Source organism: Piliocolobus tephrosceles, chromosome 19 (assembly GCF_002776525.5).
Source record: "Piliocolobus tephrosceles isolate RC106 chromosome 19, ASM277652v3, whole genome shotgun sequence".
NCBI classification, from domain to species: domain Eukaryota; kingdom Metazoa; phylum Chordata; class Mammalia; order Primates; family Cercopithecidae; genus Piliocolobus; species Piliocolobus tephrosceles.
The window spans coordinates 25,501,717-25,527,861 of record NC_045452.1 but is presented as its reverse complement, the minus strand read 5'-3'; the positions used below and the strand labels follow the sequence as shown (position 1 = coordinate 25,527,861).

Below are 26,145 nucleotides of genomic sequence, written 5' to 3'. Positions count from 1 at the left end.
TTTTTTTTTTTTTTGGTCACCCAGGCTGGGGAGGACCGAGAAAGCTCTCCCTGAGCTGGTGATACCTGTATCTTAAGAATGTGCTTGCTGTAGCACCCAGCAAATATTCCTGGGAGTTTTGCTTCCAGTTTGGCTAAGTAAGCTTCTACTGGACCAGCCCTCCCAGAGATACCAAGTATAAACACTGGACTATGTTAAGTAAGTCAGTAAATCAGTAATTTATTAAATAACCAAATGCCTGAAGGTCCCGGAAAATGAAACTAGACTAGGCAAGAACATTCAGGAGGGTGTCAACTCTTAAAGAGGGGAATAGCATGAGTGAGTTCCCATTTTCTACAGCTGTTCACCTGAGGAAACTAATAGCCTTTCTGGCTTGAAGAACCAGAGGGAAGAGGTCTGGGTAACTAATGCTACCTGAAAGTAAAGATGGGGATGGAGAAAGGGGGCATTTTGAAAAGGAGAGAGCCAGAGAGAGTAGATGCTCCTGCTTTTGCATATAGATTCTTCCTCAATCTCTGGCTGACTCTAAACCACACATCAGCAGAGCAGATTGCAAGTAACCTAGCTAAGGATACAAGAACTGAACTGAAATTTAAGCTACAGCCCAACACACTCAAACTTTTTCAGTTTGATTCCAACCAAGCCTACTGCCTGCTCAAACACATGAAACAAATATATAGATTTATATAAAATACATAGATATATAGATTTGTAACATATGTAGACATAAAAAAATGTCACTCTTTGGAGAACTACAACAGAATCCACAGGCCCCACACCATAACCTCCACGATGTCCAGGGTACCCCAAATTATTCAACTTTGGAGAAACAGAAAAAATGTGATCTTTCTCAAAAGACTCTAAGATTACCAGATGTTAGAATTAACACTCAAAGACTTTAAAGTAACCATTATAAAAATGCTCAGTGATACAAAGGAAAATATAACGAATGAAAATATATGAAATCTCAGCAAAGAAATAGAAATTATAAGAAGAACCACATGGAAATTCTGGAACTGAAAAATAAGATATCTGAAACAAAAAATTCACCAGATAGCTCAACCACAGAATGAAGATGACAGAAGTCAGTGAGCCTAAGGATAGATTAATAGTTATACAAACTGAAGAGGAGAGAGAAAAGCTTTTTAAAAAGAGAGAGAAAGAGAGAATAGTGTTTCACAATCATATGAGCAATATCAAAAGGTCTAACATAGGTGTAATTGGAATCACAAAAGGAAAAAAGACAGGGGTTAGGGAAGAGGACATATGTGAAGAAATAATGGCTAAAATTTGCCAATTTTGGTGAAAGGCCCTAATATAGATTCCAGAAGCTCAGAAAACCCCAAGTAGGATATTACAAAGAAAATAACAGACAAACTGCTGAAAAGCAAAATCAAAGAGAGAAATCTTAAAAACAGCATGAGAAAAATGACACATTACAAACAGGAAAACAACATTTTAAATTACCATTGGCCTTGCACCAGAAACAATGGAGGAGGTGAGAAGATAGTGGAACAGTAACATATGGGAAGGAAAAAAGCAAAAGCAAAACCAAACGTATACCTCCCAACCCAGAATTTTATACCCAGCCAAAGTCTCCTTCAAGAATGAAGGTGATTGTTTCAAATTGAATAAAACAGAAGCTAAGATAATTCATTGCAAGTAGATCTTCGCTACAAGCAAGGCTAAAGGAATTTCTCAGGATGAAGGAGTTTGATACTAGGAAGACTTGGCTGTCCACAACAGAACAAAGAACATTAGAAATGGCAAATTGCTGATTAAATATAGAAGGCTATTATTTTTCTTCATTTAAAAACCACATAGGAATATTCAAAGCAAAAATCATGGCATTGTCTTGTGGGATTTATAACATATGTAGATGTGAAACAGATGTCAACTATACCATAAGAACAGGGTGCAGGACAATCCTAGCACTTTGGGAGGCTGAGGTGGGCAGATCACTTGAGGTCAGGAGTTCAAGACCAGCCTGATCAACATGGAGAAACCCTGTCTCTACTAAAAATACAAAATTAGCCGAGCATGGTGGTACACGGCACATGTCTGTAATCCCAGCTACTCGGAAGGCTGAGGCAGGAGAATCACTTGAACCCAGCAGGTGGAGGTTGTGGTGAGCCAAGATTGCGCCACTGCACTCCAGCCTGGGCAGCAACAGTGAAACTCCATCTGAAAAACAACAACAACAAAAAAAAAAAACAGGGTGCAGGAGACCTCTATGAAGTTGCAAGGTTTCTACAGTCTATGTGAAGTGGCATAACATTAAGTCTAAACAGACTGTGAAAAGTTGAGAATATGTAGTGTAATCACATAGAAACCGCCAAAAAAGTGCTGCAAAGAGACGTAGCAAACAAGTGTCACAGACAGAAACTGGTGGCTGCTTCTCTCACAGAATGTTGTGCAGGGGCTGCGTTTAGAAAAGGCTGAGTCCTCACTTTCATCATCGGGCACGTTCTCAGGGTGGAGAGGGCCCAGCAACAGTTCCCTGAAATGTTGTGGCCTCCTGGGGAAGAGTCGGTTCTACAATCTAAGGGACGCCCCAGGGGCGGCAGGAGTGACGACTCTCTGGTGAGTCAACACATGCCAGACCATAGTTTGTCAGTCTTTGAGCAACTTTCTTAGGAGAATGCCTCCTAGAAAAGACCAAAGGAAATGACTTGAATGGTTAAACATTTAAATCTGTTTTATAAACCTTGCTGGTGCGCCTTCCTTCGTATTGTATGTTGCCTCCAAGGGTCATGATAAATCTGGTTGATTTGCTACTGTGTTCATCTTAGAAATGAAAGTGGTGCAAGGGGAGCCTCGGAAGACGCATTGGAGGCCTTTGCATCTGGGGCCTGCCCTGAGCCTCTTCTGGGAATAGCACTTGCAGCGTTTGTGTTCTCTGCGGTGCTCCGCACCCCTGGGGATTACGGTCCTGCGACTGCTGGACAGGCTGCTGAGGGCCTGGGGGATGGTACGAATCTCCCTGGCACCTCACAGCCCTCCAGGCTGGGGAACATTTGCCTGCAGACATTTCCTTATGATCCAGTACATATGGTTTTGTGAAAGAACTGAGCAAGAAGAATTTGCCATGAATAATTCATGTGCAATTGTTTTCAAAATATTAAGTTTTTTTCAAAGCAAGCAACCAATCAGAGGTTCACCGTGGCTGTGGGTACTTCTGTGGGGGCCACGGCTTTCTACCTGAACACCAGGGCTATCCTGTGCTGGGACAGGCAGAGCTAGGCCAGGGACCATGTGCAGATGGCACAGAACTGTCAGCATTCCTAGTCACATGCTTCCTGCCCAATTCCACAGGCAGGCCCTGGTGATAGCCTTGTACTCCTGCGTTGCCACTCCCCTGAATCCCCCTGGGCAGCACTGCAACGCCTCCATCCCTTCCCTTTTCTCTCAGCTTCCAGCCCTGCACCAGCCACATCACGGCCTGTGTACCTCCACGCACAGGAAGCCGAGGCCAGGCTTGACTGATTGGACCAGCAAAGATACAATGCGCCACTTTCACGATCAGACTGTTATTTACATAGACAGCGAAAGGGAGAATAAGCCACAAGGGCCAGCTCTCTGGTCCTCTTCCCAAATATCAAAAAGGATGACACCTAAACGAAAGAAGCTGATGACTGCACCACAAGGTGTGGAGTGCCCTGTTGCCGAGAGCCACATCCAGACTGCAGCCAAGAGGCTTCCTTCTGCAGCTTTAGTGTAAGGGGCCGGGGCAGAAAGCCCCTCACCCTGTCAGAATCTGGAGGCAGGAGAAACTGTCTCCTGACAGCCTTCCTGGGGAGATAGGGAGGCAGGTGGGAGGTGGGCTCTGGCCAGCTCCTTAGAGGCCTCCTGTCCTTTCAGGCTCCACCAAGGCTCAGGCTGGTCTTTGCCTATGTGGCTTCTTTGGATACGTGGAGGACACCAGGGCTCCATGGCGGAGCTTCTCGCTCCCACTGGGCCATTTCCTGTCCATTTTCATCTCTTCTCTTCTTTGTCCAGGCTCCTGTGACCTTACAGTAGATCTCATCACAGTGGTTAATAAGAACCGGGTTTGAGGCCGGGCGTGGTGGCTCATACATCAGCACTTTGGGAGGCCGAGGCAGGTGGATCACCTGAGGTCAGGAGTTTGAGACCAGCCTGGCCAACGTGGTGAAACGCCGTCTCTACTAAAAATACAAAAATTAGCTGGGTGTGGTGGCATGTGCCTGTAATCCCAGCTACTTGGGAAGCTGAGGCAGGAGGATCACTTGAGCCGGAGAGGTAAAGGTTACAGTGTACCTAGGTAGCACCATTGCACTCCAGCCTGGGTGACAGAGCAAGACTCTGTCTCAAAAGGAAAAAAAAAAAAAAAAAAAAAAAGAAGAAGAAGAAGAAGAAGAAGAAGAAAAGAAGAATTGGATTTGAACCCCAGGTTTGTCGCTTCCTATTCATGTGTTTAAGAAAAGTGACCCAAACTCCCTAAGACTCAGTTTCCATGGCGTTAAAATGAGGTTAGAAAGAGTGCCTTTCTCGAGGCTTCTGCTGAGGATTAAATGAGATCCGCGTGGAGCCTGTACAGAGCCCCGCACCGTGCCTGTTATACACGGGCACTAAGAGGTGCTGCTCAATGACCATGATGAGGGCAACACTGCCTCACCTGGTCCCTCTGTTCCCTCCCCAGCCGCCTCTTCCGCTGAATTCAGTGAGTGCCACTGCACTCCTCCACCTGGAACTTACTCTGACTTCCGGTGATGTCTGCTGACTTTGTTGACGATAACCTGTGTATTCCTCACCACCCAACACACACTTTCTTCACAACCCATCAGCAAACCCAGTTCTCCTAGAAAGCATTCCATCCCCTGTTGCCGGTGGGGTTGGTCATCCTGGACATCTTTGACCTCTTGGTCCATAGATACATTTAGAACTGTGATTCCGTGTTCTTTCTTGGAGGGAAACCCGTGCTTTCCCATTTGGATTGTGAATACTCTGAGATCAGCAGAGGTGGTGCCTTCCATCTACCTGTATCCACCCAGCACCCCTTCTGTGGGTGGCTCACATTTGCGCAGGCAGCTCTGTCTGGGTTTTTGGCCAAAGGGCATCATCTTTTCTGTAATTCCTAGGGAGATGTCATCGAGACTTCAGTATTTGCAAGGCAGAGAAGAGTATTTTCTTGGGTGCTCCCTCTGCCCCCAATAAACCCAAAACTGAAACAGTAGGTCATGTGTTTTGGAGGGAAGGAATCAGGAATAACTTTCTGTGAGTGGACTAGCATATGGAGAAGAAAAAAAAGCGTTCATGGATGCCCCCCCATTAAAAAAAAAAACAGCCGCTTTTCATGTAAACTGGGATCATAATGAAACTTGAATGAAAACTTCAGTTTTCCTTCTTCAAACTACCTTGCTTGCTTTATTTTGTTTTCTTGAATATATGTGAACATAAACCTGACGTATGAGACTCTAAAGCCACGGCAGTAACAAGTGTGGCTTTGGGTATCTTGGACGGCACAGCTTGGAAAAGTCTGCAGTAGCGCCTGTGGGCCCAAGTACCATGCCGACTGCACCACTTGTCCCTTTGTTCACTTACTCACCCAACAAACACAAGCCTTGTGCAAGGCCCAGGGACACAGCAGACTCGGTCCTACCCTCTGGCAGCCTGTGGGTGGGGTCAGGTAAGTAACCATTATGGGCCGTGCTGTGAGCTGGCGCAGGGGCAGGAGGTGCTCGGGGAGTAGTGACCCGCAGAACCACCTAACACCTCTCCACCCTCCCCTCTCTCCCTCGTCAGGTACTGGAAGACACTGGGATGCCCATGGACGATGAGCAGTATGCCCTGCTGACCACTAAAATAGGCTTTGAGAAGGAAGGGATGAGCTATCTTGATTTTGCGGCAGGATTTGAAGGTAGCTAACAGCCAGGTCCATACCCTGTGGGATGCGTCCTGGGTGACATCGCACATCTTTGGTAACAGTGCCACCAGGTCACTTGGGTTGAAGTAGTGTAAGCTGTGATGTTGAAACGAGGTGTCTTCCGGGGCTGCAAACAACCGTTTTTGTTTAATTTTATCTGACCATGTTTAGAACTGTGAGTGCAGAACTGTGCCTGAAAGAGTCTTCTACAAACTCAGAGCACGAATGGTTCAGAAAGTTTGTGCCCCAAAGCCTGTTACTTGAATCATACCTCACGGCCTTTAAGATTTTCCCCTAATGTAGTTGCTGGTTATCTGTAATAAACAATACCGCATACAGGCAAAACAAATATTACTCCTCCCTGTGGACAGAGAATGATGCAGAGGCTCTAGAAGGCCACCCAGCCACGCCGCCAGCCTCACCCTCCACCATTTGTTAGGAACCCATCTTTGTGCCGTATGCTGGAGCCGCCTCTCCACTCACTGATGCTGCTTTCTCACACACCAAAGATATTTTGGTAGACAGACAAGCCCTCTAGAGAAGCTGCAGAAATCACACAGATATCTCAGTGGAATACTCTTCTCTTTTGCTGCAAATACCCTGCAGGCTGGCCAGGCAGAATGCAGGAGCCCCGCGCATTTTCCGTTTTCCCGGCCTTGGGTCTGCAGGTGACCGTGTAAGGTGGTGAGTTTCCCAGAGACTCAGGCTGGATCCTCACCCAGGTCCCCCAGCCTTGCCAGACTGTCATTTGCCACCCTTAAACAGAGAAGTCTCACACCCCTGAAAAATGGCATCATGAGAAGCCGCAGCATTTTAGAATTTCAGCACTGTCCCTGGGTAGGTGTTTTGATATTTTTAAAGGAAAATAAGAAGGAGAAGGAACTCACCTGTATTTAAGTGACTGCGTCCCACCTGCCAGGTGCATTCATTTTTCAGGTGAAGAAATTGGGGCCCAGGGCACGTAGTGCTGGCAAAGCTGTCACAGCTGTAACTGGACTATGTCTCCATCACCTGCTCCCGGCTTCCTGGCTGCCCGTGTCCTCCTCTTACTTCCTACTCCTCCTCTCCCTGCCTGTCTCCCCCCTGCCCCTCTAAGCTGCTTTCTCACACGTGAAGAATTCTAGCATGGTGGGGAGTGAGGCCCTGTGTGGCCCCTGCTAGGGGCCGGGGGATGTGGCAGCGGGGTCAGGCGGTGGGGTGGGGGTGTTATCTGCCAGGCAGTAAGGAGCCGGAGGGAGGCCACTTGCAGCCTCTGCAGTGAGGCAGATGAGGCAGAAGCCAGGCTCAAGAGGGGCAGAGGATGCCCATGAGCTTGGGGTACCGTCTCCCCCATCCATCTGCCCACCACACCAGGGGGAGGGCGCAGGAGCAACAGGTGCAGAGAACCACATCTGGAACCAAGTTCCTGGTATGTAGCCTGGCTTTGACACAAGGTCACACTCAGATGACCCCAGCCAAATGGAAACAGGGTAGACATGGAAGGTTGTTTGTTTGTTTTTGTTTCTGTTTTTGTTTTTTTGAGACAGAGTCTCACTCTGTCACCAGGCTACAGAGTCTCACTCTGTCACCAGGTTGGAGTGCAGTGGCATGATCTCAGCTCACTGCAACCTCGGCCTCCTGGGTTCAAGCGATTCTCCTGCCTCAGCCTCCCGAATAGCTGGGGCTACAGGCGTGCACCACCATGCCCAGCTAATTTTTGTATCTTTAGTAGAGACGGGGTTTCACCATGTTGGCCAGGATGGTGTCGATCTCTTGACCTCATGATCTGCCCACCTTGGCCTCCCAAAGTGTTGGGATTACAAGCGTGAGCCACTGCGCCTAGCCGACATGGAGTTTTTAAGGAGAGGTTACACTTCCTTCCTTAATTTTAGGGGAGAGAGAGGGCATAGGTAGTAGGGAACCAACTGGGTCTTAGTATCAGAGGACCTGAATTCAGCTGTGCTGTCCACGAGCTCCACCTCCCAGGCGAGCTGGGGACCCCCAAGCCTCACCGCCCTGTAGGTAAAGTGCATGGGATGATAGGTTTTCTTATGTGTAAACAAACATGAGGACCTTCTCCTGAGCATTGCTGGAAGGACCAAGAAACAGATGAAGGCCTCAGCATGTTACTTAACAGATACATGGTCAGGAAATAGCTGCTGAACTGATGAATGTTGAATGAATTCTATATTCTTGTCTTTAGGACATGATTCCAGGAAACAAAAAAGAGGCAGAAATTCTCATTCTCCTCGTCTGGGAATTGGGAGATGAACAAGAGACACAGGACAAGTAAACATGCCAGGGTGCCAAGTGTGGTCCGTGAGGGTGAAAGGAGGCCCCACAGTCTGGAGTACGGTTCCTCCTGGAAGAGGAGGAAAGTGTCTGAGAATTGAAGGAAAAGAAACTAGATAGTAAGAAGGTCAATGCTGTGTTCAACTCACAGGAGGATACTGTATGGGGCTTTAACAGGATTTGGGACAGGCAGAGATAAAACGTTGGTGTAGAAATGAAGCTGGTGGGCCGGGCACGGTGACTCACACCTGTAATCCCAGCACTTTGGGAGGCTGAGGCAGGCGGGTCACCTGAAGTCAGGAGTTTTAGATCAGCCTGGCCAACATGGTGAAACCCTGTCTGAACTGAAAGTACAAAAATTAGCCAGGCCCGATGGCAGATGCCTATAATCCCAGCTACTCAGGAGGCTGAGGCAGGAGAATCTCTTGAACCCAGTAAGCAGAGGTTGCAGTGAGCTGAGATTGCACCACTGTACTCCAGCCTGGGCAACAACAACAAGACTGTCTCAAAAAAAAAAAAAAAAAAGAATGAAGCTGATGGGCCCTAGTGGAAACCCTGATCTTTGTCACTGTTCCAGATCCTCCAATGAGAGGGCCGGAAACCACTCCACCGCAGCCTCCAACTCCTTCGAAAAGTTACGTGAACAGCCACTTCATCACCGCAGAAGAATGCCTGAAGCTTTTCCCCAGGAGGTTGAAGGAGTCATTCCGGGTAAACTGTGACTGTCTGGCACGGGGCTTCTCTAGGCTTCCCCTGCTCCCAACCATGCAGCCCAAGTGGGTGTGAGTCCTGGTGCAGGTCATGTCCCGGTCAGCCTGAGGGACACAGAACATTTCCCTCTGCAGACCCAGCATTGGTCAGAGAGAGGTGTGTGGGGAGGAAGGGGCTTCTTCCCTCCCTGAGGGACCCCTAGGGACGCTTTGCTGGCAGAAGGCTAAGGAGACCCTTTTCACAAGAGGCGGGTGTTTGTGGGGAAGAAGCATGACAACCCATGGTACAGTGACTTTGAAACCCATTCATCCATTCCCTCATTGATTCCCTCATCCATTCACCCACCAAACAAGTGTTATACACTTACTATGTGCTAGAATCTGTGCTAAATGCTGTGGATGAAAGCTACCAGCCCCGCCCCAGGGAGCTCCGTCTAATCCCAGACACAGATGGTAAACAGACAAGTCATATTCATAGTAACTGGCTGTCGTCGAAGGAACTGGAGCATCCTCTGGGGACACAGGGAAAAGAGCCCTTTAAGGAAGATTCCCTGGAGGAGGTGGCCCCCACACTGAATCGTAAGACCTAAGCATGGGCTGGCTAGGAAAGGAGGGAGCAAGCCTTAGATGAGGCAGCCTGAGCCAGGCCAGGACAGACAAGGCATGGGCTCTAGGGAAAAGCACACAGCTTGTCATGGTGGAGGTGTGTATGGTGCATGCAAGTTGTAACAGACAAAACAGAAGTAGACAGCAGCCGTTCAAACATAGAGGCCAGTACAGGATGATCTGAGCTCTTTTTGTGAGGAGAAGTAAAAGAGGGTGAATAAAGTTAGGGAGATCAATTCAATAAGCCGAACCTCGAGACAGGGCCAAGGGTACCGGGGAGTTAGACTGCGTCCTCACCCCATGGATGGAGGGAGCCCATCCGGAGGGAGCACATCTGGAGGCGGAATGGAGATGGGTGAAATCCAGAAGGGAAGGGGCGGGCGAGACACTGGGTATCAGAGCAGCCTCGGGGGCTGTGGGGAGGGCAGCACCCCATTTCCTGTGCTCTGAGGCATCCTCCCCAGACTGATCACCCCTGGAGATTCATTTTGGTTACCAGGCTCCCATTTCAGCATGCGTGCATTTATGATGGCAGCCCAGCTCAGACTCTGAACATTCTATCCAGTTTTCAGAGCGTGCATTCTGATTTTTGGTTTGAGCAAATATGATCTCCATATGCATACATGGAGAAGGATTGGTCCTTATGATCTCATCCAGGCTAATGGCCGGCCAAGAGAAGTACTCTGGGAACCAGTGGGCTGTGGGCTCCAGCGTGGAAGAGGAAGAGGTCATTTAGGTGGGGATTGCCTGGTCCTCCAAAGGAAAGCCAGGCTGGGTGGGAAGCAGTGGCCACTGCAGGGAGAGAGGGCAGAGGGTAGGCAAAGGCTCCAGGAGCAGACACCCCTCTGTGCTGGCTGGCAGGGCCCCCATGGGCACCCTAACTGCAGAGGTCTGGCAGCTGCCTCACTGCACTTCGCCCATTGCATTGCAGGCCCCCATGCTGTCCCCTCTCTCAGGCTGTCTCCTCTCTCCCTCGCATACTCCTCGTGTCTCCCAGTGGGGGCCATGGGAAGCCCAGCTCCATGCCGCGCCGTTGCTTTCCTATCTTTACGAGCAGTGAAGCTTGGCTACAGCGAATGTATATCCTGTGTTTTCCAAAATGATCTTTATTTTAGATAATTAAATAATGAATTCATTCAACAGTCCATCACCAACACCCACTCTGTCCCACTAGAGAATTTGTAAGCTAGTGAGTGAAACAGAGGAGTGAACCCCTAATTGCCAGTTTTTATGCGAGACAGGCTGGATGTGGGTTATGTCTGGGGCTCATGAGGACTTGGCTTGTGTCCTTGCAGGTGTATGCAAAGTGAACAAAGCATGGGTCTCAATTTTTAAATGGGACGGTACAGTCACTGTTTTTAAATTTTTTTGGTAGAGATGAAGTCTTGCCATGTTGCCCAGGCTGGTCTCAAACTCCTGGGCTCCAGTGATCCTCCCACCTCAGCCTCCCAAAGTGCTGGGATTACAGGTGTGAGCCACGGTCCCTGGCTTCATATATCTTTTAGAAACAAAAAGGATAAACCTATCAATCCACAAATAGGGTCACAGTACACTCAGTTCTCTGCAACTTCACTTTCCACTTCACAATTCACCTTGGACCCCTGGTCCACGAAGGACGGTCTCATCCATGTGCATCTCTGACCAGAGCACCCACTGTGCTATCAGGATCTGCCCTGCTCCCTCCTGGCCTGCCCACAGGATCTCCCACCTCCCCACCCTTTCCTGCCTCTCAGCCTTCGCATATTCTGTTCCTTTGCTTGGATGGCACCTCCCCTTTGATCAGCGAACTCCTCCCCAAGCTTCTGGTCCTTCTCGAGCTCTTCACATCAGCTGAGAGGTCGGCCACTGCACATTCCCCTCTCTCCTCACGTCCCTCCCAGCACGCAGCCCACAGGCTGCTGCAGCTAGATTCAACAGTGAGCCCCGAGCCATCTCTACATCATCCACCACAGTAACCCAAGGGGCTGCCACAGTGCCTGCCACACTGCGCATGACCAGTTTGTATTTGCTGACTGAGCACACCACACCTGATAGCCAGGCAGCAAACTGGAGGACCACACACAGGGCCTCATGTATTCTGCCACCCGCAACCACCCTGTCAAATAGGTTTAGTGTTCCCTTGTTACAGCTGGAGACACTGAGGGTCAGAGACGGGGAGAAAGTGACCCAAAGCCACCTCTCTAGTACATGGTGCCGTCAGGAGCTGAAATAACACCAGCTCAATTCCAAAGCCTCTGTACTACCCACTAACACTGGGGAAGCTGAAGACTGAGATTTGAGGAATGATTAGTTTATAAACTTGTGAAGATTAGCCATGTATGATCTCATAGCATCTAGATTGTCCCTCGAGTCCAGAATCCAGGCTGGCCCCACACAGCCTTTACACCTGTGTCCCTGCAGTAATCACACTGGATTGCCATGATTTGCTTCCTGTCTTGCTTCCCTAGTAGACGGTGAGGACCTGGGTGTCAGGGGCCATGTTACAGTTATGGTGTCTCTGTACCCAGCAGAGTGCTCAGTGCCTGGGAAATGCTGCTCCTTCATGTCCAGAAACCCCCTCTCACAGACGTTGTGGTGAGCATGGCTCGGGGAGCTGGGGCTGCAACAGGGAACAGATCAGAGCCCAGCCTCGCGCTTATGTTCTAGGGGGAAGTGCAGTGGACACAGAAACCTCTACTAGGGCCAGGCGCGGTGGCTCAAGCCTGTAATCCCAGCACTTTGGGAGGCCGAGACCATCCTGGCTAACACGGTGAAACCCCGTCTCTACTAAAAAATAGAAAAAACTAGCCGGGCGAGGTGGCAGGCGCCTGTAGTCCCAGCTACTTGGGAGGCTGAGGCAGGAGAATGGCATGAACCTGGGAGGCGGAGCTTGCGGTGAGCTGAGATCCGGCCACTGTACTCCAGCCTGGGTGACAGAGCGAGACTCTGTCTCAAAAAAAAAAAAAAAAAAAAAAGAAAAGAAAAAAGAAACCTCTACTAGGTCAGGTGGTGACATGTGCCAAAGAGAAAAGTAGAGGATGGTGGGAGGCCACAAGCCTGTCAGGGCTGATGCCACTGTGCAGAAGAGTCAGGAAGTGCCTCTCTGAAGAGGGGACACTCGGACAGAGTCATGAGGGAGCCAGAGCCCTGCAGACACTGGAGAGGGCTCCCTGAAACACCCTGAAGCAGGCTTGGCCTGTTCAAAGAACAGCAAGGGGATGGGTTGGATGGGGGTGTAGACGGGTTTGGGGACCACAGCCAGGCCTCGGCCTTAGACTCTGAGTGAGATGGAGAGTCAAGGGGGTTGAGCAGAGGTGCCTCATGCGTGATGTCGGCTGTAAGGGATTGCTTGGGGATGATTGCACAGAGCAGAGGCCACGGAGCTGATGATGGCAGCTGGGAGCCGTCGCAAGGTTCCTGCAGGAGTCCAGCAGCTTTGGGTGGGGGCCGAGGCGGTGGGCCTGGGAGAAAGGGTCCAGTGCTAATGCACTCTGAAGGGAGAGCCAGCGGGATGTGTGGGCAGACTGGATGTGGGGGTGAGAGGAAGCCAGGGCTCAGAAGGGCTCCCAGGTTTGTGTCTGAGCAACTGGGAAGAAAGAGCTCCGCTTACTGGGACGGGAAGACTTGGGAGAAGCAGGGTGGGCACAGGGGGTGGATGTCAGGAGTTTGATTTGGGCCATGTTCAGTTTGACATCCCAGAGAAAATGCCCCCAAACCACTGGAGATGTGAGGCTGTGGGTAGGGGGTCTTGGGGCTGGCAGTGTCGAGGGAATCATCAAGAAACAGATGGGCCTGCACCCCGGGAGGCCCCCTCGGGCAGAGTTAGACATCAGCCTCCCTGCTACACTCTATTGTCTCCCAGAGGCAGGGGCGGCATCTTTTAAAGTGATTTCCACAGTATTCAGCATGGCAATTGCACATATTAGGTGCTGAATAATTTTTGGTGAATGAATACATGAGTGAATACAGAGAGAGCTTTCCACAAAATCCCTACACATTTGCATGAGACACTTGGGGTCACAGCAGGTCTTGCCTGATATCCTAAGTAACCTCTGTGGGAGAAGGCTGTCATAAGAGGGGACAAGAGCAATGCCGCCAGAACAGCCAGGTAACTCCCAGGTGAGGGGTTGCGTCAGGTGCCGATGGAACAAGGTGGGTTGGGGCCACATCAGCAACTTTTCAGGCCTGAGACCCGGGAAGCAGGTGCATGTAGGAAACAGGCATCAGCCCCGGGCAGAGCCTTGCACTTGCTCTATGATCTTAGGCAAATGGCAAACGCAATGAACAGCATTTTAGAGTGCCAAGAAAGCCAGTCTCATTCTAAGCGCTTTGCGTCATTAGCAAATTCACTCCTCACAAACATCCCAAGGAAGCAGGGACTATCATAGTCCCCATTCTACAGACGAGAAAACAGAAGCACCGCAAGGTTAACTATCTCACCCACGGTCGCATTGCTAGTAAGTGGCAGAGCTGGGGTTTGCGACTGAGCCACCTGCCTGCAGAGCGCATGCTCTATCATGCAGCAGGGTCTCTAGTCACGGGTTCCCTGGGAACCCTGAGCCTCTGTTTCCTCATCGGCAAAATAGGAATCCCTGTGCTCTCCAACCAGCGCGATGGGCTGAGCGGAAGTCCTTTGGACGTGGCAGGCTTGTGGATCCCAGACATGGCTGATCTCTGTCACGGCCATCGAAACAGAGGCCTGGCCTTCAGGTGGCTCCTTGCCTGAGATTCAGTGCGGTATTTGTTTGCCTGTAGACAGAAGCGGCCAAACATGATGAAAGTGATATAAAAAATTGCGAGCAGAAACCTCCAGCACTTTCTCCTTCCCTTCTTTCCTGGACTAGAAGTATAAGCTCCACAAACCGAGAGTGTAGAAGGGAAAGAAAAGCAGTCTGTTCCTTTCCCTGAACTCTTAGCATTCAAAGAGGATCGTTTATATCCCCTGGGTAACTGGAGAGCTTTATAATTTCTTGGGAAAAGCAAAGCATGGCGAGGATATTCCTGGAACAGCCGAGTCTCTAAAAGCAATAGTCAGGGCCCAGCCAAGCTGCCCCTCCCTGTGTGGAGATGAGGCCGTACACGTGGAGGTATGCATGTGTTGCCGTCCGGGGCTCACGGAGAAGGGCTTTGACTTGTGTGTTTTGTTTTTAGGACCCCTACTCTGCCTTCTTTAAAATAGACACTGACAGGGATGGCATAATCAACATGCATGACCTTCACAGATTGCTCCTGCACCTACTGTTTAATCTCAAAGATGACGAGTTTGAGCGCTTCCTTGGCCTTCTTGGCTTGAGACTTAGTGTCACTTTAAATTTTCGGGAATTTCGAAATTTGTGTGAGAAGAGATCACTGAAAACAGATGAAGCACCTCAAAGACTCATTAGGTAAGAAGGCAGCACGGTTCTGTGTCTTTGATATATGCCGGCCCGTGCCACTGTGATGTCCGGTATTTCCATGGTGTCCGCAAAGGATGCCAAGAATGGAGTGATTGGTTTTTTCTTTTTCTTGGTTCAGAAAAAGTCATACTAGGAATATGCATTCAGTGTAGAACAACCAGAAAATACAGCCCGGGTCTTACCACCTGTGAGCATCATTTTATATTTTGCTGGGTATCATTTCAGTCTTTTTTCATATGCATATACTTACATATGTGTGTGTGACATACTTATATAAATATATACATATATATGTGTGTGTCTTTTTTCATATGCATATACTTATATTCATATGTATATGAAAAAATATATATACACACATATATATACACACATACATACATATACTTATTTTTCTATGTATTAATCTGGGTTCAAAAATATATGCTTTTTGCTCAGTCCTTTAAAATTGACGCTTGGGAGACCTGTAAGCATAGCCTGTCCTCTGTCCAAGGCTGGGCCCGTCCTCTGCAGGGGCAGGCGGAGGGCTGTGCACAAACTCCACGCAGATAAATCTTTGTCAAGTGAACACAGTAGCCTTCTTCGGGAACTGATGCCTCCTACCTCCTCTTCACCTCCAGATGTTAATCTAGGTGATGGGTGTGAATTTGGGGAACACAGACCGTCTCGTAATAATTGACGGGCGCTGAGAAGCTATCTGTGCCAACTGCCTCAGGGGACGCAAGAACCTCCTCCAGACCCTCCCCGGGCAGTGCTGCCCCCTAGGCCCCTGCCCAGCCTCTGTGGCCTCACTCCCAGCCAGGAGAATCTCAGTGTCCAGCTGAGCTCCAACTCAGTGTTGTCTCCCAGGGAGCACGTACACTCCTTGAAGGCACAATGGGGCTACCATCCAACCCCATCCAACAGTGGCAGCAGGGGATCTCCTGTCCCCATTGGCTCCCTGCTGAGATCTGCTGAGAGCCGACATGCATGAATGAAGTAGCTAGTCAGCTCCTCCTTGACCAATTATTATTACACGAGTAATTGTGAAATGCTGTGTGCTATGCTAGTACTGAGGTGTGTCTTCTGATGTGACGATACAGCATCATAGTGACATTCACTATGCTGTTTTGCCCTTGAGGCAGTCACAGTCCCCAGGGGTTCTAGTCAGGTATTGCTTCTACCTAGGCAAGGGCAGCTCCCTGAGACTGGAGCCCCTGGAAGCCACAGCCACTGTGCCACACTGTTGTGACACTTGGCTAGGCTGCAGAAGGCCCTCTGATCTTGCACGCCGATTCTTCCCCCTGAATTCATAGGTTTTATTTTGTCTACGCTAAAATAAATAAATAAAAAAGCAAGCAAGAAAGAAAATGATGATAGCAAAAAGATCATCTAACACGTAAGTTGGACACCTGCTTCCAGTGGCTCAGATTCTCAGGAGCTTTAATATGAGACTTCATTGCCTCGCATTTAAACAAACAAACACAATTCTTCCCGAAAAAATTCTCTGGAGAAAGTTCATTTTCCATTCTCTGCAGAACGAACATGGAAAATTTCAACCACAAAGTGCAGTTTTCCCATTCAGATGACTCAACCTTATTATTTGTATGTATACACTCATTCATCAAATATTTACTAAGGGCCTAGTATATGCTAGACATTGTCACAGAACTAGATAGTACAACAATGAATAAGACCCAGATGCTCCTTTGGAGGGGCTCAGGGTCAAATATAAGACAGGTACAAAATAGAGGATGACTAAGTGCCACAGGAGCGGGAGGCACCTGCGAGTTGCTCAGGAAAAGGAGGGACATTTGAGCTGGATCTTGAAGTTTAAGTAAGAGTTTGCCAGGTGCAGGCTAGAGGAAGGGTCATTCCAGGCCAGGGAAGAACATTTGCGAGATCACAGAGGCAGGCGGGGGTGTTGAGCACATTCAGGAAATGGGGAGAGGATGCATGTGTGGGATCCACCTGCATGGTGGGCCTGGTTGGAGAGGAGGCCAGGAGGGCAGGAGGGTGGGCTGTGAAGGACATCACCTTCTATCAGTAGGCAGGGAAGGCCATATGCTATGGAGTGAGGGAGTCACACTCTGCTTTAGAAAGATCCTTCTGTGCCCCAGAGTGGAGTGTGGACACAAAGGAGGAGAGGCTGCAGCCCAGTGAGACCTGGCTTGGTCCCCGGGGTCTGGTGGACCCAAACCAAGGCACTGCTTCAGAAAGCTAAGCCCACCCTGGCCAGGCCCTGTGCCGTGCTTCCTGAAGACAGGTCCTTTAATACCCCAGCAGCCCTGAAAGAAGGTATTCCCAGCTGGCTTCACAGATGAAGGAGTGGGGACTCAGAGAACAGTTGAAGACGTGTCCACAAGGACACAGATAATGAGCAGTGGGGCAGGGATTTGAGCCCAGGAGCTTGTTGGGAGGGGCTGCCTCCTCTGCCTGGAAAGCCTGCCCTATTCCATCTCCACCACCACGCAGACCTGGATACCACCCCTTTCTAAGAGCCTTCCTGCCCTCTTGGTTGGGCCCCTCTGCTCTCTGGGTCTTCACTTTCCACCCACATCATAAAAACACAATACTTTGGAAAACGTTGAGAGTTCATAACCTTGCTGAAAAGAGGACACTATCTTGTTGGCTTCATAACTGCAAAACATTTTCATTTTAAGATATATAAATACCAAGTAGAATGATTGGTCCAATGACTTATTCCTTTTTTCTCTACTTCTTCGATTCCCTTCCAGTCCTTATTTAAAACACACTTGCCTTGACCATTTATCCACTTACAGCCTGCATGGAGTACATTTTGATGCACAAACATCCTAAAAGATGAAAGAAAATTCTCATGTGTCCTTTTAGCAAAATTAGATAGTCCATCGCCAAATACCGCATGATCAGCTCCTTCGTGTTGGATGACTAACTGAATGAAAATACCAAATTTCCTTTTTTATCCTTAGAAATATATCATTCAGTCATCAAGCGCTTTGGCTGATGTGATCAATGTCACCATCATCTTTGGAATCTAGAGTGCTGTTCTGTCTCTATATGCCTTTCTCTTCTGAATCATCTCATAATTGTGAAATCTCTTCCTATCTCAGATTTTCTTCCCTTAGCCATTTGGGCATAAAGAAGGAATTCTGAATTTCCAGCTGCATTCAGTGAAATCTAATACAACACCCCAAGCATGGTGTCATTGTCTTCTTTTATCCACTCTTGAGAAATACTGTAGAACTTTGGGCACTGCAGCAAGAACACTGAAGGGTGATGTCCTAGTGGTGGTTCATTTCAACAGGTGATTCTATCATTTTGGTTTTGTTGTTCTCTCTCTCTCTGTCTCTCTTTTTAGCAAAGCTGGGAACAGTTGAAGAGTAATAATGAAATATTTAGGATAATGTAGTATATTATTTAGGTTAGATATAGTAAGATTAAAAGCAGCATCACTAAGACCACATAACTTGTCATAGATATATACAAGGGTTTAATGGATTCAGATGATAATTGCAAAATAGAATGAATTGTTTGTTTGTTTTGAGACAGAGTTTTGCTCTTGTCACCCAGGCTGGAGTGCAATGGCGCCATCTCGGCTTACTGCAACCTCCACCTCCTAGGTTTAAGCGATTCTCCTGCCTCAGCCTCCCGAGTAGCTGGAACTACAGGTGCACACCACCACGCCCGGCTAATTTTTTGTATTTTTAGTAGAGATGGGGTTTCACCATGTTGGCCAGGCTGGTCTCAAACTCCTGACCTCAGGTGGTCTACCTGCCTTGGCCTCCCAGAGTGCTGGAATTACAGGCATGAGTGACTACACCTGGCCAAAATGAGCTTTATTTTATTAAAAAAAATAATAATAATAAATTAAATAAGTGATTTATTTTGGAAGACATCTAAGAATAATAAAAGTCATGAATGCCAATCCTGATTTTGGTAACATGGCACTGTTAACCTCATAAAATGACTTGGGAATATTCCTTTCTCTTCCATTTTCTATATTGTGTAGAATTGTTATTCTTTCTTAGATATTTGATTGAATTAACTAGTGAAGTCATCAAGTCCTGGAATGTCCTTTGCTGGAAGGTTTGTAACTATAAATCCAGTTAATTTAATAGTTATTGGATTATTCAGAGTTTCTGTTTCGTCTCAAGTGAGTTTTGCTAATTTGCATCTTTCAAGATGTTGGTCATCAGAGTTGTCAAATTCATGGAATTAATATGGTTCATAATGTTCTTTTATTGTTTTTTAAGTATCTGTGAAGTATTTAGTGAGATTCCTTATTTCATTTATGACTTTCATAGTTGATCTCTTTTCTCCTTTCTTCTTCAGCTCAGCTAAGTCTTCTCACTTTCATAGATCTTTTAAAAGAACTAGCTTTTGTTTTATTGATTTTTCTCTATTTTTCTGATTTCAATTTTATTGATTTTTGGTCTTTATTATTTCCTTCTTTCTGCTTGTTTTGGATTCAGTTTCTGTTTTATATTTCTTAAATTGGAAACCCATAGTTTTTATTTGAGTCCTTTTTTCTCTCATATAAGCCATTAATGTAATGCATTTCCCTGTAGGCACTGATGTAGCTGCATTTCACAAATTTGGATATGTTGTAGTTTTTATTTCTATTCATTTCAAATTATTTTCTAATTTCCCTTAAGACGTCCTTTTGGATCCATGGATTGTTTAGAAGTGTGTTGTTTAATTTCAAAATATTTGCATAGTGTTCAGGCCAGGTGTGGTGGCTCACGCCTGTAATCCCAGCACTTTGGGAGGCTGAGGTGGGCGGATCCCTAATGATCAGGAGTTCAAGACCAGTCTAGTCAGCATGGCAGAACCCCGTCTCTACTAAAGAGATGATAAATAAATAAATAAGCCAGCCAGGCGTGGTGGTGGGTGCCTATAATTTCAGCTACTCGGGAGGCTGAGACAGAAGAATTGCTTGAACCTGGGAGGTGGAGGTTGCAGTGAGCTGAGGTTACACCACTGCACTCCAGCCTGGGTGACAGAGTGAGACTCTGTCTCAAAAAAAAAAAAAAAAAAAAAAAAAAAAAAAAAAAATTGCATAGTGTTTAAATATTGTTCTGTTATTGATTATAATTTAATTCTGTTGTGGTCGGAGAACATATCTTGTGTGATATTAATTCTTTTTAATTAGTTAAGGTTTGTTTTATGACCCTGGATATGGTCTGTCTTGGTAAATATTCTGTGTGTACTTGAAAATAATGTGTATTCTGGTGCTGTTGGGTGGAGTGTTCTGTAAAAGTCAGATCAAGTTGGTTATTAGTGTTGTTCAGGTCTTCTATATTCTTGATTATTTTCTGTCTCCTTATTCTATCAATTACTAAGAGAGGAGTGTTGAAGTCTCCAGCAATACTTTTGAGTTTGTACTATTTCTTTTTCTAGTACTATTAATTTATGCTTCATGTATTTTAAACTCTGAGAAAAGAATGTGTATTATAATCTCCTAGGTATTTACCACTTCTATTGCTATTCTTCTCTTTCTGAAGTTCTAAGTTTCTCTCAGCTATCATTCTTCTTCCCCTGAAAAACTTCCTATATGACATCTTGTAGAGCAGGTCTGTTGGAGACAAATTGTCTTAGTTTTGTTCAATTTATAATATCTTTATTTACTCTTTATTCTTGGAAGATATTTTTGCTAGATACAGAGTTTGGGGTTGACAATTCTTTTGTTCCAGCACTTTAAAAACGTTGTTCCATGGTCTTATGGCCTCCATAATCTGTGGCAAGAAGTATTCAAGTATTCCATTTTCTCATATTTAATATGCCATTTTTCCCAGGCTTCTTTTCTTTTCTTTTCTACTCTTTTTTTAACTAGGTCTCTCACTCTGTCACCCAGACTGGAGTGCAGCGGTGTGATCATAGCTCACTGCAACCTTGACCTCCCAGGTTGAAGTGATCCACCTCAGCCTCCCAAGTAGCTGCAATCACAGGTGAGCACCATCATGCCTACATTTTGTATTTTTTCTAGAGACAGGGTCTTGCCATGTTGCCCATGCTGGTCTCGAACTCCTGAGTTCAAGCAATCCTCCCATCTCAGGCTCCCAAAGTGCTTGGATCACAGGCATGAACCACCGTACCAGGCCATTCACGCTACTTTAGATATATTTTTTTTTATCTTTAGTTTTTCAGACAGTTGAGTATAATTTATGATTTGATTTGTTTGACCGTGGGTTTTTTGGTGATTTTTGTTTGTTTGTTTTTTTGTTTTGTTTTGTTTTGTTTTATCTCTTTTTGGATTTACTGAGCTTCTTAAATCTGTAAATTTATGTTTTATGCCAAATTTGTGGTGTTTTCAGCTATTATTTTTAAAAATACTCTTTCTGTACCCATCTTTTTCTTCTCCTTTTGGTACCTCAATGACATGAAGCTTAGACCTTTTGGTTTTGTATCACAGGTTTTGTATCTCTAAGACTATGTTATTTTTATTTTCTCTTTTGTTCAGTTTGAGAGATTTCTATTCATGAGTTTTCAAGTTTGCTGACTCCTCTGTCAGTCCATTCTGCCGCTGAGCCAATCCAGTGAATGTCATTTCAGTTACTGTATTTTAGTTATTTCCTTTTTCCTTCTTCTTTCTTTCAAGTATGTTTGCTCTTACTCCATGAATATAATAGCTACTTTATAATCTGATAATTTCAACATCTAGTTCATCTTGGGGTTGGTGTCTGTTGTCTTTTACCTTGAGCATTATTGAGATTTTTCTGGTTTTTTTATATCACTTTGGACTGTATCCTAGATATTTTAACTGTTTTGTTATGATACTCTGGTTCTGTTAAAATCCTCTGTACTGTGTTGATTTTATTTTGGTCATTATTTTAGCAGGCAATCAGCCTAGTTAGTTTTAGACTGCAAGTCCTAACATGCCTTCTGTGGTTTTAATGTCAATTTTGTTTTAAAGTCATCGCAGCACTCTTCAGGGAAACCCACGTGTGCATTACCCAGAAGTCAGTCTTAACTACACAGTAATCATGTTCTCAAAGCCTGTTGCTCTGCTGCTTGGGGTCAGTTCCACACCTGCACATATCAGAGGTGAACCTGGAACTTCCTGCACAGATGTCCCTTCCTCTAGCTCTCTCTTCTCTATGATCTCCACCACACTCTGTAGCCTCCAAGGGCTACTTTTCTGCGTCTTCTGGCTAGAAAATCTTAGGTTTTAGCCTATCTGTGTTGCTATGCATGTCTCATAATGAGGGTCACCTTCAGGGCCCTAGTGAGAGAAAAAAAAAAGAGAGAGAGAAAAAAAATTAACATGGATTTCCCAACATTCCTTGAATCACAGGGACCCTTTTTCTCATTTTTTCTAGTTAGAGAAAATGTTAACGTTTTGGCCACTGCTATCATGGGGGCCACTGCTATCATGGGCACCGCTACAAAAGTGCAGTCTCAGAATTGGGCTGGGAGAGTAAACAGAGACAAAAATGGGAATTCCTGCCACTGTCTCCTGAAGAGGCCCTCCATCCTGTCCTAGCTCTTTGGTCAGAAAGTCAGCCTTTCTTTTGGACCTTTTTCTGTTCACATCTGCTGCACAGTTCCAGAATTAGGACTGCTGTTGACTCTTAAGCTGGGAACATGGGAGGAAAGCCCCATGAAACTCATAACTTTGTCATTCTTCAAGTTTTTATTTCTCTTTCCATCAGCCTCCTATTATTTACCTTTTAGTGTCCTCAGATAGTTGTGTTTTGTATTCTGTGTAGGATGTTGGGTTGTCGTAAGAAGGAGAGAAAGGGTGAAGTGTGTCTACTCCATCCTAACTGGGACCGGAAGTACCTCCCAAGACGCTGGTACTGTCTGTAGTGTGTTCCCTGAGGTCTTCACGCAGCTGTCAAAGAGCCGCTCCCTGGTCTTCCTGACAAAGTCGCCCCTGCCCCATCATTCTGGGTCCCATGCAGTATCTGAAGTTATCTGAGTCTCTTTCTTTTTTTTTTTCTTCTTTTCTTTCTTTTCTTTTCTTTTCTTTTCTTTTCTTTTCTTTTCTTTTCTTTTCTTTTCTTTTCTTTTCTTTCTCTTCTCTTTTCTCTCTCTCTCTCTCTCTCTCTCTCCCCCCCTCCCTTTCTTTTCTTTCTGTTTTTTGAGATGGAGTCTCACTCTGTCACCCAGACTGGAGTGCAGTGGCGTGATCTCAGCTCACTGCAAACTTCGCCTCCCAAATTCCAGTGATTCTTCTGTCTCAACCTCCCAAGTAGCTGGGATTACAGGCGTGCACTACCACACCCGGCTAATTTTTGTATTTTTAGTAGAGACGGGGTTTCACCATGTTGGCCAGTCTGGTCTCAAACTCCTGACCTCGTGATCTGCCCACCTGGGCCTCTCAAAGTGCTGGGATTACAGGCATGAGCCACCGCGCCCGGCCGAGTCACTTATTTTTCTTGTGTGTTTGTTGTAAGTTTCTGCATCACAGTGTAAGTTCCTTGGGAATGTGGACTCTGTCCGCATTGCTAGTCATTGTGTCTGCAGGGCCTAGAGCAGCACATAGCGACTGTTCCTATGAATCTGTGACTGAGGAGCTGGCTGATAGGAAGGAAGGCTAGATCTGACTGATTGTCAAGATTTAACAAGCTGGGCAATAGAAGAGGAATTAAGTAACCACCGGAAAACCTCCTGATCTCTCTAGAGGGACAAGTATGTAAAATGAGACAGGGGAAAATGGATGGAAAAGCAGTAGGTTTCATTGGTTTGCTCATGGATAATTAAGGAAATAATCAAGCCTTATAACCTGGAAGAGAAATCAGGGTGTGGAAAGCAGGGGGCCTAGGGCTGTTTGGATATGCGTTTCGACAGTGAAATCAACTGGGATCCACTGACTTTGCTGAGATAGCACATGCCCCTCACGGGCTCTCTGACAGCACTTTGGGGAGGTTCAGGTGAGTCCTCTGGTGCAGGTGGGATTTAGGAGGAATCTAAACGTGAAGGCAGGGCAGTAGACATCATTAGGACTTACAGTCCTTTTAAGCAAAAATTGTAAAACTGCAACATAATTCCATCAATCTTCCAAAGCCTTACATGGTCAAGTAGTGAGAGGGGATTGGCTGGTTGAGTTTGGATCCCTTTCCACCCTCGAAATTCCATGATTCTGCAGAGTCCGGTAGGCAGTTGGAGAAAGATGGCACAGAAAAGCAGGTGAGGGTGTGGTACCGGTGGTGCAGACTCATAGGCAAGCAGCATCAAGGCTGTAGTTGGGGACATTGGAAGAGATGACCTCTCAGAAGAGAGTGGGGAGAGACAGCACTGTCAAGGGCAGAGGGAGTCAGATGGAGAAGGAAAATCACAGTGACTGCAGTTTACACTAGCCAGGCGCCAGGGTGGGTGTGCACACCGGCTTTACACATCTTCCTCCATTCCTAATTTGTTCTAGTGCGTGGAAAGATCCAGGGCATCCCAGCCCCTCCAGCCTCAGCCTTTATTGTGCTTTACTGTGGCCTAGCAGGGACCTGTGAGCACAGGGTCTTTTTTTAAGTGTCCATCTTGTGAGTAAATATGACAGAATTTTGATCCTTTTTATTTATTTTTATTTTTGAGATGGAGTCTCGCACTTTCCCCCAGACTGCAGTGCAATGGCACGATCTCAGCTCACTGCCAACTCCACCTCCCAGGTTCAAGCAATGCTCCTGCCTCAGCCTCCCGAGTAGCTGGGATTACAGGCATGTTTCTACCATGTCCAGCTCATTTTTGTATTTTTAGTAGAGGCGGGGTTTCACCATGTTGGCCAGGCTGATCTCGAACTCCTGACCTCAAGTCATCCACCCGCTTTGACCTCCCAAAGTGCTGGGATTACAGGCGTGAGCCAGCACGCCCAGCCCTATCTTTAAATCCTACAAGCCTCACCTTGGAAAATGAGCTGAGAAGTTCCCTCAGTGTTTCTCAACCATTTCCTGTAGTCTCCATTATCTCTCCAACTTGCAAATTCAGAAATAAAAGTTTTTAGCTGTTTTCCTCCCAAGACACTTAATGTTGTATTGTGTTTTCCCCCTTCTGAGAATAAATGAGCCCTTTTTGTTTTGTGTGCTGAAAAAAAAAAGTTGAATAGCATTTATCTGAAAATAAACAAGGACTTACACAATTTAAGAAGACTTTCCTGACGTGCAGCTGGAGAAATAAGACTGTATTTTAAGAATTAAGTTAAACCAGATGTGAAACAACAGACTTTAATGGTATCCTTGAAACAAACAGGGGGGATAGGGAAACCCCTTGGGAGATTAATGAACCCATTACGTTTAAACACAGTTATTTATTATTTTTTTTTTTCTTTTAAGACCAAAACAGAAGGTCGCGGATTCAGAACTAGCTTGTGAACAGGCTCATCAGTATCTTGTTACCAAAGCAAAAAACAGATGGTCAGACTTGTCTAAGGTAAGAAAGTGATTATTTCCTTAAAAGGAAAGAAAATCTATTTCAATGTTTCAAGATCACTGGGATGATGAAGCTGTTCAGCTCCAGCTGCTAAGATGGGAAACAACTCTGTATACCCAGTATGGGACTCCTGCTATTCTTAAAAGATTTTTTCAAACTACATTCTCACATTCAAGGTCAAGTGAGGTTTAGAAAGATAAGGAATTGTTGGAGTTACATGAACAGAAATTCCTGGCGTTACTTCAGGCTTGATATGAGTTAAAAATGTATTCGGTTGGTGCAAAAGTCATCACGGTTTTGGCCATTACTTTAACGGAAAAACCACAATTTCTTTTCACCAAACTAATACATGAAAAATATAAGATGCTGTTGTACTTAATTTTATACAATATAAACATAAATTTTAAAGAGCTGTTTCTTCCTGTCTTGCCAAAATTATAGAAGCACGTGTATAAGGCAGATACCCTCCATGTGTAATCATATAAACTGTGATTATGGTATTGAGATGGGACTGACTGTCTAATCCAACAGGGCCAATGGCAGCCAGGCCTACAGGATAATAGAACTGCACGTGCAAAACCGAGTTTGTCCTGAAATCTAGGCTGTGAGATCACCACTTTATAATGCAACAAGAAGGCAAGAGCTTCGCTCTAATAAGTATTTTTTAAACTGCATTATGGAAATATTTTCACATTAATTTGAAAAATATCTCCACTTCGTTTCATTTGGTCATTTTCTTTCTGTGTTTGCTCTTTCTTGGCCTGTGCCCAAAATGAAGGTTTGTCTTTGAAGTGCTGCTGACCTCTTGGGACTGTCTCTACCCAGCCTCCTGTCCTGCTCAGAGTGAACTGTCAGTGCCGTAGACTCCACAGAGTGGACTGTCTGTGCCGTGGCTCTATAGAGTGGACTGTCTGTGCCGTGGACTCCACAGAGTGGACTGTCTGTGCCGTGGCTCTATAGAGTGGACTGTCTGTGC

The 26,145-nt window shown here is 46.3% G+C and overlaps 1 protein-coding gene across 4 annotated transcripts in view; it reads left to right on the top strand.

Moving 5' to 3' along the window:
- The window catches only part of EFCAB6 (EF-hand calcium binding domain 6), a 304,195-nt gene that overhangs the window by 182,152 nt on the left and 95,898 nt on the right, over nt 1-26,145 (top strand). For all 4 annotated transcript variants that reach the window (XM_031934644.1, XM_031934643.1, XM_031934646.1 and 1 more), the window contains 4 exons: nt 5,764-5,878; nt 8,733-8,866; nt 14,602-14,834; nt 25,073-25,169. In XM_031934644.1, coding sequence (XP_031790504.1) covers nt 5,764-5,878; nt 8,733-8,866; nt 14,602-14,834; nt 25,073-25,169 — 579 coding nt within the window. The remainder of the gene's footprint in view (nt 1-5,763; nt 5,879-8,732; nt 8,867-14,601; nt 14,835-25,072; nt 25,170-26,145) is intronic.